Source organism: Manis pentadactyla, assembly GCF_030020395.1.
Source record: "Manis pentadactyla isolate mManPen7 chromosome 15 unlocalized genomic scaffold, mManPen7.hap1 SUPER_15_unloc_1, whole genome shotgun sequence".
Taxonomy (NCBI): domain Eukaryota; kingdom Metazoa; phylum Chordata; class Mammalia; order Pholidota; family Manidae; genus Manis; species Manis pentadactyla.
In genome coordinates, this window is record NW_026644588.1 from 2202594 (window position 1) to 2217418 (window position 14825).

General features: G+C 41.7%; 2 protein-coding genes across 5 annotated transcripts in view; one reads left to right on the plus strand and one right to left on the minus strand.

Moving 5' to 3' along the window:
- The window catches only part of ZNF667 (zinc finger protein 667), a 40932-nt gene that overhangs the window by 910 nt on the left and 25197 nt on the right, over positions 1 to 14825 (minus strand). The window contains exons 5-6 of one of the 2 annotated variants that reach the window (XR_008995464.1): positions 1553 to 1619; positions 988 to 1095 (exon numbers count right to left, since the gene is read on the minus strand). Coding sequence is in view for 1 of the 2 variants with exons in the window: in XM_057496438.1 (XP_057352421.1) it covers positions 1555 to 1619 (65 nt within the window). In the remaining variant the exon portion in view is untranslated. The remainder of the gene's footprint in view (positions 1 to 987; positions 1096 to 1552; positions 1620 to 14825) is intronic. The other variant, XM_057496438.1, reaches the window with a different exon arrangement.
- Positions 2878 to 14775, plus strand: ZNF583 (zinc finger protein 583). 3 transcript variants are annotated; one of them, XM_036926388.2, is made up of 5 exons: positions 2883 to 3350; positions 4688 to 4785; positions 8113 to 8239; positions 8521 to 8616; positions 12137 to 14775. In XM_036926388.2, exons 2-5 carry the CDS (start codon positions 4777 to 4779, stop codon positions 13609 to 13611), a joined length of 1707 nt encoding a protein of 568 aa, XP_036782283.2. In that variant the 5' UTR covers positions 2883 to 3350; positions 4688 to 4776; the 3' UTR covers positions 13612 to 14775. The 3 variants fall into 3 exon arrangements, with proteins under 3 accessions (XP_036782285.2, XP_036782283.2, XP_036782284.2); XM_036926389.2 differs by lacking the exon at positions 2883 to 3350 and adding an exon at positions 3537 to 3788; XM_036926390.2 differs by lacking the exon at positions 8521 to 8616 and having other exon boundaries at positions 2878 to 3350.

The following is a 14825-nucleotide window of genomic DNA, read 5'->3' on the forward strand; positions in this document are numbered from 1 at the left end:
AGCCAATCATCTTTTCCACTGACCAGCCACCTCAGCCCTAATCTAGAAAGGCGATCGATGGTCGCAGAGAAGGAGTCGTGAGGAGGTAGATTCTGTGTATGAAGGTGGAGCTGACAAGATTTGCAGGTTTACTTGGTGGAGTAACGAGAGAGAGGACTAGTCAAGGGTAACTGGGGAATTCTGAAGAATGGGAACATCACTAACTGGGCTAGGAAGACCCAGAGAGGAATATGTCTGTGGGGGTTAAGAGTGAGTGTTTGGTTTGCAGTGGAATAGTTTGAAATGCCTGTTAGACAAACAAGTAGAAATAATGAGTATCATTTTAGGGGGTATGTGTGGGCCAGAATCTTAAATTAGAAAACATTTTTATCATGTAACTAGTTTGTATTCAGTTACGTACTGAGGCAAATCCATCTTTTCCTTGCCCTCTTTTTTATTTTGCTCAAAATAAATTACCCCTAAATTACAAATGTTCATCTTTATTTTTCTGTAGAACTTTATAGGGATATTTAAAAATATTTGCTTCAATCTCTTGGGAATTTGTTATGCTGTACTGTGATGAATCAATTTACTATCTGTAAAATGTATACTTTGAAGAAAACTTTTTTCTTCATGACCTATAAATAATTACATTACATGGTTATTTTAAAAGAACGACTAAATTTTTTCTTCTACATAGTTCTCTTTCATCTCTTTTGTTTCTTAATTGTAAAACTCATGTTGGGTCCTTTGGATCTATTTTTTATTCTCTGTTGTAGTCTCTTATTATTATAATTTCTTTGATTTCTAATTAGATACGTATTGTCACACAACAAATTACCCCGAAACTTAATGGCTTAAACAATAGTCAACATTTATCTCTCACAGTATCTGTGAGTCAAGAATTTGGGAGCAGCTTAGCTGAGTGCAGTCAAGATGTCATTTAGGGCTTCAGTCAACTAAGGCTTAACCGGGACCAGAATATCTCCTTCCAGGGGTCTCACCCACATGGCTTGCAGGTTAGTGCTGGCTGTAGGCAAGGGCCCCAGGTCCACTCCCTGCGGGCCTCTCCGTAGGGCTGATTGAGTGCCTTTATGACATGGCGGCTGGCTCCCTCTAGAATGATCCAGAAGTTCCAATGTCTTTTGTGACCAAGCCTCTGAAGTCACGCAGCACCATACCTTGTGGGCCACATAAATTAGCTCTGACTGAGCCCGTGTGGGCAGCACTACACGAGGATGTGAATACTAGGAGGCAAGGATCACCGAGGGCCATCTTGGGGGCTGGCTGCCACAGTTCCCGACTTTAAAGAGTAAATTAACGTCTCCGTTCCTCCCTTTCTCTCAAATGCATAGTTGCCTTGTCAACGACTTTCCAAGAGGTCACTCTCAAAGCACGTGCAGAGTGACCACAGCTCTCCCCCACTGACCCCAGCTACAGTCATGCTTCTCCCATCTTTCTCCCCGAAATGGGACCAGCCATTATCACATGAATGGGATCGACTGTGGGGAGACCTCGGTCTGTACCGCATGGTGCTCCAAACAAGAACTTAATCAACAAAGTGGGTTCTGACCTTTAGCTGCTTATTCCCTGCACGGCCACGTCCACAGGAACCTCCCATAGCTCTTCTGAGATGCAATCTAGATCATGAAGGAAACAAAAACTTTGTTTTATTTTTCACTAATAGCAATTATTCGGGATTAACCCAGTGTTTGCTCTTAATACTGACAAGTCTATATACTGTTTTTCCTGTTTTATGATTATCTCTCAGTTAACTAGAAGAAAACACATTCAAATGTACTCTGAGTATTTTAATACTTAAAATACATCCTCCTGGTGATGCCGGGGTTCTTGTTCACGGAGCCAAAGAATGAACTTTGCAAACACTTGAGGCAGGAGAGCCAGGTAGAGGCTTTTATTTAGAGATAAAGTGAGAGGACAGAGCTCCTCGCTCAGGCCAGGGGGGGACAAGAGAGCCCGTGGTCGGCTCATTGTCTAGGGGATTTATAGTCAGTTGAGGATTTTCAGGAATAGGGGTAAAGGGCTAGGGGTGCATACTTGTTGAGAGGTCCCAGAATGCTCATTTTTGGTGAGTAACAGAAATTTTCTGCTCTGATTCTTTCTCAGGATAGCAGTTTCCCTCTGGGAACATGTCAATTAAGACTGCCTGCCCTGCCCCCAAGGTGGACTGAGTTGTTGCCTGTTTGCTGAAGTGTGCTAAGAATCTTACTTATTAACTTTTTGGGATGTTTATAGCTGGGCTTGTTAACCAAGTTAATCTTTTGCTCGGGTTGCGATTACTTGATTAGGATCAGAGAAGGAAACACAGCATATAGGTACAGTTAAAAATAAGCTGGGCCTTTTTGCAGGCTAAGGTAAATTTTACAGTGTCATTATCTAATTGATACAGTGAAGTCACGGGTTATGCTGAGACATTTCTCTTTATCTGCAGAACACTCAAACATTCCAGGCCAAATTGCTCCTGGCCTTTTGAGCTGTAATTGATCTCACTGAAGATGTCTATATTCCTAGTAGTCTGGTATCTTTACCCTAGATAATTAGTGTGACTCTGACTTTGCATAAAGCTTAACACATTTCGATAGGAACTCCTTTGCACATTGTTACAGTTTTTACTGTAATTATCTTGCTCTACTTTTTTTCTCCGGAGGCCCTCATCCTACTCTGCCTACACCCACGGCCCGGGACCCTCCGCAGCACGCCAGGCCTCCACACAGGGGCCCGCCAGCTGGGTTACCAGCACCCGGCCTGGAGTCTAAGCGGGGAAAAGAGAGCGAGAGCCCGCCCACTGCGCCTGCGCGCAGGGCGCGCGCACCGGGTCTAGTCGCCTTCGCGAACAGAGCGATCTGCGCCTGCGCAGTCCAAGCCGGCAGTCCTGGGCCTGGGCGGGATCGGCGGGGGAGCTATGGGTCGACTGGCCTGACTCGCTGAGCCAGTTCTGGTTCTGGGTGGGGAGCTCCGGGTTCAGGGAGCGCGGGGGAGACTGCTGGAAACAGAGGAGGCGGGACCACCTGCCGGGGCGGTGCCCTCGGCGAGCAGTCCCAGGATGCTCCGCGTTCGGCCCCGGACTCCACTTCCCAGCGGCCCCTGCAGCGCGCCCCGCTGCCGCCCGAGCGCCGCCGCCCTTTGTGAGGCCGCCGGCCCAACCGACATCCAGGCCCCGCCCCGGCCGGGGGCGCTGGGCTCCGGCCTGCGCGGACCGCGAGGAGGGAGGTGGAGGCGCGGGGAGGAGGCAGGGGGCGGCGCGCGCCTGGGGAGGCCTGCAGGGCTGGAGCGGGCGTGTGCGGGCCTGTGACAGCGTGAGACCGTGTCGCCGGGTGCGGGACCCTGTGAGACACTGAGAATATGTGACGGTGAGACCGCGTCATCGAGTGAACAGTTCGGCGTGTGTATGAGGCTGTGGGACAATGTGTCGCTGTGGTTCTGTGGGAATGTACGTGACGGTGCCTGTGACAGCGCGCGTGCGGCCGGGCGTGCTCACGTGACGCTGCGTGGGCTGGCGTGGCCCGACGGTGACAGCGTTGGTGGGCGCGCTGTGAGGCGGCTGCCGGCCGCGGGATTGTGGCTTGGCGGCGGGCGGGCAGAGGCGGGCGGTGCTGCGCGGGCCGCGTGCCTGGCGTGTGGGAGCCCGCGCTGAGGGCAGACGCTGCGATGGAGGAGAGGTGGCCGCGGACGGAGAGGAGACAGGGTGCGGGAAGAGAACCAGCGGCGACGGGCGCGAGCCCAGCTCAGCTGGGAGCTGCCGGACCTTAGCCCCGTGGCACAGGGGCAGGGCCTTCCTCGTCTGCGCGGTGTGTGAGGCATTGAAGGGGGAGGTGGAAGGGGAGACCTACTGTGCGCTACCACGACCCTTCCAACAGTCGATACAGTAGATACATACCATCGCACTGATGGAGGAACAGGATCCGAGTGGTTACCTAGCTCACGGCGCGCTGCAGAGCTGGCGGGGGTGGGCCGGGGATTTGTAGGGGTTCTGATCCCCACACTCGGTGGTCCTTACCACCAAGTTACTCTGCTTGAGATACTTGCTTTACTTTCCAAGACAGTAGAGTTAGTGGACAATAACTCATGATGAAGAGGTTTCTATGACTTCATGCCCTCTCCCCAACCGTTGGTGGAAGTTGTTCAGAAAAGTTGAAAGATTGGTTTTCAGGTGCAGTTTGTTGTAAGCTGGGATGAGAAGCTAGGTGTCCTCCGCACCACGTGACTGCTCTGATGCCCACTCTGTGTCAAGGTCCTTTCTCTGGGACATTCACTCTGTGACTTCATCTCATCTTTGTAGAAAGGGTGGGGACATATTTCAACAACATCATCTGGTGGCAGTACTAAAAAGTCGGGCCTGGATTCCCGCTGGCCTCAGTTACTTACTGCATGAAGCCTTGGATAATCTCACTGGTAAAGAGCCTTCATACGTAAAGGGGAGAGAGAATCCCTACTTGGTGGTGCCTCTCCGAAAGGAAAATACTGTCGTTGTTTATAATGTAGGTGAGGAGGTGACGTGCACACACAAAGTTTACATTGCCTTCTTGACATCTAAAGCACATGGGAAAAAGAATCAAATTTAGACAGGAACGGCCACTTCAGTGACCCCTCCAATCTTCTGGTAGGGGAGGAAAGGAGGGTTTCCAGGCTAGACATACTGGAGCTGAGGGCCGGCCTGGCATTTTATTGTTTCTTTCTCCCTGTCCAGCTCTGTGTTCTCCAGACAGTGCCCTTCTCCCAGAGAGGAGCCTGAAAGAGGGCAGAAGACCTGTCATGAACTGTTAGATTCTTACAGCCATGTCCAAGGTAAGGAAACAGTTCCTCTTTCTTCCTTGAAATGCCTTTTCAGATTTTATACAAACATCTTGCTTTTCTGAAATTCCCCAGTAACAAAGTTCCATTCATTCACTGACCTGGCCCTCATGTTCTCCAGTCCAGTAAAAGGAGGTCCTCCAAAGCCTGTGAGCTTCCTTTTTTCATCACCAGAATTTTCATCTTAACTCAAAAACAGTTTAGTACCTTCCAGGGGTTAGGTGTTCTGTTGGGAGCTCTCAGGAGTCAAAAAGTGCACTTTGGTGGGCTATGAAAGCCTCCAATATAGGGACCTGATTCAGTGAGGTCGAGGTGTGTGTTCAGGGAGGACCATGAGCTTAGAGGTTGTCCACAGACCTGGGTTTAAGAGGAAGGCAAGACAAGGGCTCCTGGGAAGGCTTGGTGATGGTGCACGATAAGGTCTCTTGCTCAAGGTGACTTTGAGAAGCGGGGTATGTAGGGTCACGAGTATGACAAGTGTGGGTCAGCTGGCACAGGGATTTTTTTCAGACACTCTGGGCTTTGAAGGTCCCATTTTAGGGACATCCTGAGTTAGCAGTGGGCTACAGCTAGGATATTCTAGGTCATCCAGTTAAAATTAGTGGAATTAGTATGGGAAAATAGCAAGTTTTTTTTAATAAGGAGAATAATGGGAGCGAATACTTGAATGGACATTTCAAAATGGCTCCATATGTCTATAACAATGAAAACAGTAAATAGTGTGGAATGGAGCCAGAAGAAAGGACCAGCATATAAAATCTAGAAACAAATGCAAGCACAAACAAGAATGGAAAATATTTATTCATTCACTGAGCCTGTAGTTACTAAAGAATTTTTGTATGCTATGTGCTGGCAATACTGTGGTGAATAAAAACAGACACTGTCTTTGTCTTCATGGAATTTAGTGTCTTACATGATAATGCAATGATTTTTTAAAAATCAACAGAGAAAGGATGGATTAATCATGGATTTTTTTCATTTAGAACGAAGTTTCTTCCTCACACGTTGAGGTTAAATAATCCTGTAGGTTAAATATAAAAAAACAAAACCGCTAGATGAAAACCCACAAAGTGGTTGTAAAGAGTAAGATGAGCCCAAGCAGAAGTCCACAGAGCAGCCCGTCGAGCAGAACTTGCTGTGGGGCTGATGGTGGGAATGTCCGCCGGCTGCGTGGGCTACTACAGAGCTACACGTGGCAGCCGGCAGCTGCTCGTACTAGTGTGGCTCAGGAACTGAATGTTTAATGTCAATTGATTTAAATAGCCACCTGTGGCTAGTGGTTAGTGTACTGGGCAGCACGGCTCTAGCCTCATACAGTGATAAAGCCAGGAAGAAAATGATGGTGATCTTGTTCAGCTCACTCATTTTACAGATGAGGAAAGAGGCCAAGGGAGGAAAGCGATGCATCGACATCACGAGTTAGCAACTGTGTCAGAAGTAGAACACTGTAATGTTGTCGAGGGTCAGTAACACAAGGTGATGGCTTGTGGTTTGAAGAGGGTGGTAGTGAAGGGTGCTGTGGAGCAGTGTGCCCAGTGGGATGGAGCACTTGGGGTCACTCCTTTGCCTGGAAACTCCCATTTTACTTGGAATGAAATCCGGTGTCCTTACCACAGCCTGAAAGGCCCTACATGATCCAGCCTCTGGCTGCCCCAGACCTCATTTTCCACAAGTCTTTACCTCTCTCTGCTCCAGTAACACTGGTCCACTTGCTGTTCTTCACACTTCCAAGCTCTGTTGTCTTTGAACCTTTGCATTTGCCCTTTCCTGTTCTGTAATGCTCTTCCCTGAGATGTTGGCATGGTTTGCTCTCTTTAATCGTTTTCAAACATGACCTCTTTATGTAGGTTTGCCTTTACCATCTTTATCTAAAACAAACACCCCTTTACCTCTCAATCATCTCACCTGTTCTTCCTGCACTACGTGACGTTGTGTGGCCTTAATTTCTTTCTCCTCTGTTAGAATATTAACTCTGCAAGGGGAAGGAAAGCTACTTTGTTTACCTGTGTATTCCCAGCTCTTAGAACAGTACAGGTAGCAGGCATTGAGTAAATACTTTCCAAATTACTTCTTGAGTGAACCAAGGAACGAATTCCTCATCTGTGATGAGACGAGGGAGGAAGTGCCAGCTCCGTCTTCTCTCGTGCCACAGAGTTGGTAATGGGAAGAGCAAACAGAGGGTATGATGTACAGAACAGACAGAGCGCATCAGCCCAGGGACACCTTCCCAGACCTGGGATCAGTCTCTGGTGAGCCCTAGGAAACTGAATTTTTATTGAGTCGCAGGATGACTTCAATACATACTTTTTGAGAATCTGCATTTCTAAAGATTATATTTAAAGTACACCTTTTAAACAGCATATAGTTGGTTGGGTTTTTTTTCTCTGTGCCCACAGTGGGCACTCGAACCTGTGTGCCTCCCACAATCCCATATCTTCCCCTAAAACGTTGGTTTTTAACAATCTAGTCTGATGATCCTTGTCTTTTGAATAGTGTTTAGTACATTTTCATTTAATGTAATTACTGACATATTGGGTACTGATATATTTGAGAGATGTAACATTAAAAAGAGCTCCCTTGCTCATTAGACATGCATGATTGGATATGTTCCTCCAGTTAGAGCTATATTTTTTTGATGTACTTCATTATCACATTTGAAATGTTCACTACTAAAGTTAATATGCTTAAAATTATTTTCTTCTCTTAGGTAGCATAATAAGTTACTATCTTTGAAACTCAGTGGGGCTGTCAGGAGCTATCACATAGTCTTTTGTCACCCTGGTTGTTCTCTGTCATGGCATACATTTGTTTAAGTTATATTTTTGCAAACTCATTATAAAACTTGTTTACTATTTTATTACATATATACTTAAATTTAGGAAATTAATATTAGAAGCACCAAATATATTTATATATATCCTAGTGATACAGCTGGAATATTGGCCATTCCATTTTAGAGTTTGCAAAAATGCCAGTTTACACTATGTACATATTGAAAGGCTTAACTCATGTTCTTGTGCCCTCCTTGAAGCCTTTCTTCACTGCCCCAAGTCTATGCTGATTTTCCATATTGAGGAATGCTCTATTATTTACTATGAGTAATATATATGATTTTACATGATTTTTCCAATGTTCTGTTACTGCCCGTTTTGTGTTATAAATCTTTCTTCCATCAGCAGAGACTCTCTGAAAATGTACTTCCCATTATATAATAGCAAAAGTGAGCACAGAGAAGTCTAGCTCTCCAAAAGCATAGACAATTGAACTCTTCAAACCATACCCATGTGAGGGTAAGTTGAGCAAGAATGTTTGTCGTTTCAGGATTTGGTGACCTTTGGGGATGTGGCTGTAGATTTCACTCCAGAGGAATGGGAGTGGCTGAACCCCGCGCAGAGGACTCTGTACAGGAAGGTGATGCTGGAGAACTATCGGAGCCTGGTATCGCTAGGTGAGGCGGTTTCTTAATGAACAGTCTGCATATGTGGCTGCTTTTCAGTGGATGTTTGGGAAGACTGTGATGTACTTCATTAGATTTCTCTTTTTCGTGCTCCCCAAATAGGTTGAATTTTGTAGAACTGGCAGCTTCATTAGATTATTCCTGCAATTCATCTTGCCCATTCTTCAGAATACTTCACCTCTTCCTCAACTCCCTTGTATAATACCCTGCCTTCCTGATGACTAGGGAACTTGATTTATGGGCCTAATTCCCCTTTTATTTCTTGTAAGCAGGAGTTTCAGTTTCTAAGCCAGATGTGATCTCACTATTGGAACAAGGAAAGGAGCCCTGGATGGTGAAGAAGGAGGGGACAAGAGGCACATGCCCTGGTGAGTGGGAGAACCAGGGAGGTAGAGGCCATTGCAAGGAAAAGCTCAGCTACTCTGAAAGGTTCCAGCTCATAACTGATGTTTCCCAGGTAGCTTTCTTAAAGGCTTAAGACCTGGAAGAAACATTGAGGCACCTTTAGCATGAGCTCCCCAACTTGTCTTTGTATATATATTCTCTCCCATATTACTGTGTTCTCTGATAACTTTTTCCTAGTCTCTGGATCACAGAATGACCTACATGTCACAGAAACTCGGCCTTGCACAAGTTGTTCCATCACATTTTTAAAAATCAACAGAAACGGCTATTTTTCTCCTTTTCAGTCACTCATTCCTTTTAGGTTGAAAGACTGATTCATCTATGCACTTTTCTTTTACTAAGACTCATTGAGCTTCTACTTTAAGAAAATTATTCTGAAAAAAAAAAAAAGAATGTAAAAAAGAATGTGCACACATGGCTTAGAATTAAAATAAAGTTACATTTCAATTCTAAAAAAAAAAATCATTCTGCTAAATTCTTGGGATTATTCAGAGGTTTATAAACCACCAAAGAAAAAAGAAAGCATTTCCAGTTGTGTTTTCAAGTTTGGGTAACTGGATGGTGATACCTTTTAATAAAAACAAGTCAGAAGGAAGAATAGATTGCGATAGGAAAAGATGGTTAATTTGACTTGGAACACATTTTTGAGACTTATTTGTCTGAGAGTTGTTTTTATGAGATCAGGGCATTTCCAGGTGAGGAAATGCAACGTGCCATGAAGGCTCAGAAAAAACAGTTGGGTTCAGAAATGTTAGTGTGAAAGAATGAGATCACTAACCTTAGAGTATGAGAGACACACCCTGGTACTGGGGCCTTTATGGGGAAATGGATTGTTGGCGACTTCTCAATGTCCTCTTGATAAATGGCCTCTCTACAGTTTCTTTCTTGGGTTAACTTTTATAAATTTTTCTTATTCTAGATAATTGTCCTCTTCATTTAGATTATCAAATTTATTTCCATGAATTTGAGTAAATAATCTGTTATAAATCTTTTATATCTATAGTAGTTTTCAATGGCAATTTATTTTGTAAAAATGTTTTTAAAAAAATTATTAGGTAGCTATTCATGTTTTATTTTTATTTTTAAAATCCAAGTGGATTTATCTATTAGCATAACCATTCTTCTCTTTTACAGTTCTCTAATTTCTGCTTTCTCTTTACTCTTTCCTTCTGGTTTTCTTAGGTTTATTTTGTTCTCTGTTTTGGTGAAACAAAAATTTAATCAGTTTCATTCTCTCTTATCACTAATGAAATTAAGGACTTTGCATTTTCCTCTGGATATAGCTTCAGCTGTCTTCCATAGATTCCGATACTGTGTTTTTGTTATTGTTTATAAGAATTCTTTATATAATCTTAATTTACAGTCTTAATTGAAGTCTTTTGTTATTTATTTGTATTGGAATATATGTATGCCAAATGTGGCTTGTGTTATTTGTCTGCTGCTGCCTTCTGAACATCCAAAGTTTCCAATTTTTGTAAAGCCCAGTTTATTGTCTTGGTTGATGCTTTTTGTGTCATATATAAGAAATTTTTGCTTAGTATTTTCTTCTTAAAATGTTATAGTTTTAAAGCTTTTAAGGTTTGGGTATATGATCTATTGAGCTAATTTTTATGTCTTGTCTGAGGTAAAAGTTGAGGTTATTTTTCCATTTGGATACAGTTGCTCCAGTACCCACTATTGAAGAGACTTTCCCTTCCCCATTATATTACTTTGTTAGTACTTTTGTTTAAAAGCAGTTTACCATATATGTACTGGTCTAATTCTGAACTCTGTTCTGTTCATTGATCTATATATCTGTCCTTTCACCAATATCATACTGTCTTGATTACTACTATAGCTTTAGAGTAAATTTTGGTATCAGATAGTTCAATGTATAAATTACTATTTTAGATGATTTTCTTTTCCATGTGAGTTTTAAAATGAAGTTGAGAATTTCTACCCAAAAGCTCCTGGGATTTTGATTGGGATTATGTTATGTTGAATCTATATATCAGTTTGGGGAGAACTGACATCCTAACATCAAGTTTTCCAGTTCACAAATATAGTCAGCCATTTTTAAAACAATCTTCCTTAGTTTCTCTTAGCAATGTTCTGTAGAATTCAGTGTTTTACAGAACTAGTATGTTGGTCTTACATATCTAAAAAAAAAATTTTCCAGAGTCTTTCACAGTTTTTAGGTTTTTTTTGGTGCTATTATAATAGAATTCTTAAAAATTCTATTATCCAATTGTTTGCTGCTAGTATGCAAAAATGTAAATTGTATATTAACTTTATATTTTATGACCTTGTTAGAGTCATTTGTAGTTCTAGTAGTTGTTTTGTAGGTTCCTGAGGGTTTTCTACAGACAATCATGTTATCTGCAAGTACAGTTTTATTTCTTCCTTTCTGATCCTTATGCCTTTTCTTGGCTTTGTAATAACTAGGACCTCCTATCCAATGTTCAGCAGATATAATTTCATTGTTCTCAATCTTAAGGGAAACTATTCAGTCTTTTATCATTAAGTGGATATTAGTTAAAGGTTTTTCTTAGATGCCCTTTTATCAGTTTGAGGCAGTTCATTTCTATTCCTGGTTTGCTGGGAGTTTTTATAATAGGTTTTGAATTTAATCAAATACCTTTTATATCAAACAATAACATCTGTTGAAATGATCATATGGTTTTCCATCTTTGATCTATTAATGTGAATTACATGGATTTTCACATACTAAACCAACTTCCATTGTTGGGATAAACTCTCCCTGGTTATATTATGCTTTCCTATTTTCCTGGATTTGCTATAATTTTATTACAGGTTTTACATTGTTCACGTGTTATATTGGTTTTGTAACATTCCTGTCAAGGAATTTTGGTTTTATTATAAATACTGTGAGAAACCATTGAAAAGTCTTGAGCAGAATAGGTGAAAGAAGAAGGGAAGGCAAAGTAAGGCCCAAGGCATGTTAGGAAAATCAAGCAGTTTGAGACAAAATTATGTTCATATGAAGGCATCTTATCTTTAGTATCAATTGAAAGTTTACGTTTGGTTGGAGTATGTTACATAGAAAATGATATTCAGACAGACACTTTTCAGGCTGAAAGTTTAACCACAGAGTTCATGTACAACCTTTGGTAACTAATGGGACCTGGTGTATATTTGGGTCTGGAGATCTTACAGAGGTTTTTGGCCACAGTGAAATTGTGTTTTTTTTTAAACATGAAATTGATTTTTTTTAAGATAACGAACTTAGCTTGAATGCAGGATAAACTAAGGCAAGAGAGGAGGGGTGCTTGGAGACTGATGACTTCTTCAATTTAAATTTTTCTGATAGTTACCTTACTGGTTATGTACAATTTATTTCCTTAATTTTATTAAGTTCTCATTCTTTATAATCTCATACTTTTAAATATTAAATGCTCAAACTTCTTTTGTATTTCATTCACCAATTTTTGTTTTAAAGTTCTAATAAATACAAAAGACATTTATTTTCTTGTTATCTTTTAGATGGGGAGTATGCATTTAAAAACAGTATGTTTTCATCAAAGCAAGCTATTTGTGAAGAACCATCCCAAGTAGTGACAAAGGGGACAAGCTATCTTAGTTACAGTGTTGACTGCCCCAGTGTGAGAAGGGACTGTGAAAGTAAGGACTGGCTTAAGAGCCACTTGGGAAATCAGGAGGTACATTCTGGTCAATTGGTCATCTCCCATAAAGAAATCCTCACTGAAGATCAAAGCAATGACTATACCAAATCTTGGCAAGCATTCCATCAAGATGCAAGATTTGATATGAAACAGTGTTTTCCCATCAAAGGAAAAGGACATAAGCATGAGCCCCAAAAGAGAAGTTACCGAAAAAAATCTGAAACGAAGCATAAAAAAGTCTATATAGAAAAGAAACTTTTGAAATGTAATGAATGTGAGAAAGTTTTCAACCAGAGCTCATCTCTTACTCTTCATCAGAGAATTCATACTGGAGAGAAGCCCTATGCATGTGTTGAATGTGGGAAAACCTTCAGCCAGAGTGCAAACCTAGCTCAGCATAAGCGAATACATACTGGGGAGAAGCCCTATGAATGTAAGGAATGTAGGAAAGCCTTCAGCCAGAATGCACACCTGGCTCAACATCAGAGAGTTCATACCGGAGAGAAACCTTATCAGTGTAAAGAATGTAAAAAAGCCTTCAGCCAGATTGCACACCTAACCCAACATCAGAGAGTTCATACTGGAGAAAGACCTTTTGAATGTATCGAATGTGGAAAGGCCTTTAGCAATGGTTCATTTCTTGCTCAGCATCAGAGAATTCACACAGGAGAGAAACCTTACGTATGTAATGTGTGTGGGAAAGCCTTTAGCCATCGTGGATACCTAATTGTGCATCAGAGAATTCATACTGGAGAGAGACCCTATGAATGTAAGGAATGTAGGAAAGCCTTCAGCCAGTATGCACACCTTGCTCAACATCAGAGAGTTCATACTGGAGAAAAACCTTATGAATGTAAGGTATGTAGGAAGGCCTTCAGCCAGATTGCATACCTTGATCAACACCAGAGAGTTCATACTGGAGAGAAACCCTATGAATGTATTGAATGTGGGAAGGCCTTCAGCAATAGTTCATCACTTGCACAACATCAGAGAAGTCATACTGGAGAAAAACCTTACATGTGTAAGGAATGTAGGAAAACATTTAGCCAGAATGCAGGCCTCGCTCAGCATCAACGAATTCATACTGGAGAGAAACCTTATGAATGTAACATTTGTGGGAAAGCCTTCAGCTATAGTGGATCTCTTACTCTACATCAAAGAATCCATACTGGAGAGAGACCCTATGAATGTAAGCATTGCAGGAAATCATTTAGGCAGCGTGCACATCTTGCTCATCATGAGAGAATTCATACAATGGAGTCATTCCTGACTCTCTCCTCTCCCTCACACTCCATGTCCAGTCAGTTGCCAAGACCTGTAGGTTTTATCTCCTAAATATGCCTTGAATCTGACTTTCTTAAACCATTTCTATTCCATCATCTTTGTCCAATATACAATAATCTATTTGACATGGACTATGGAAAGAGCTTTCTAATTAGTCTTGCCTGCATTAATTACCCTTTCCTTTGTCGGTTGTCTACACTGCAGACAAACTTGTATTAAGTTTGATCATATTACTTCCCCTCATTAAAACCTCTCATTTGGCATCTTATAGTTCTTATGTTAAAAGTACACAGCCTCAAGACAGCCTAAAAGATCCTGCCACACAACTTTTTCCAGTCTACACTCCAAACCCCATTTCATGTCAATAGTTGTCTCATTCCTTGGCTACTTATCAGAACTAAGAACTCATATTCCAGCATCAAATACTTAGATCTGGGTTCCAATTGTGCTCTTCCATTTCCTAGCCTTCTAGTTTGGGAGAAATATTTTGTCCTTTGTAAGCTTCAGTCTTATTTATATTGTGGGAATAGTAATGGTACTACCTCAAAGTTAGTGGGAGGAGTAAATGAGATCATGCATGTACATTGTTCAGCAGAGTGCCTAGTGTAAGTAATCCCTCAATAAACAATGCACAGTAAGAAGATCCAGTGCTATACAAAGACCTGATCATCTCAGCAAGGACCATCAGAACAAGCAGCAACAGCTTAAGATTCAAGACTGTAGATTTTTTATTAGTAACAGTTGTCATTGCTATAAAGGTGGGTGACAATGGCATTTAATACACTAGGCTTGACACTGGAGTCCATGATACAGAGTAAGATGGGGGTCTCTGTTTCAGCATGAATGTACAGAGATGACTGCTGGTAAAATGAACTTCAGTAGATATTCAGCAGCTCTAAGAAGATACACTTTAAGTATCATTAGTAATAAATGGAATTTACTGAGATGTGTTCATCACTTACATGTAAACAAAGGCAAACGACCAAAAAAAACAACAACCCATAACTTAAGCAGATCAGTAGCCTAAGAAAAATGAAAAATATAGCTAACTTTGAACACGTGGGTTAATAATGCCAGTCCCCCACACAACAAAAATCCATGTGTAACTTCTGACTCCCCAACAATTTACTGATAGCCTGCTGTTGATCAGAAGCCTTAGTGATAACAATTACACATTTTTGTTAAATGTATCATATACTGTATTACAAGAGTAAGTTAGAGAAAATGTTTTTCAAATTGTTGCAAACCTCAAAAAAGTTTTCTAA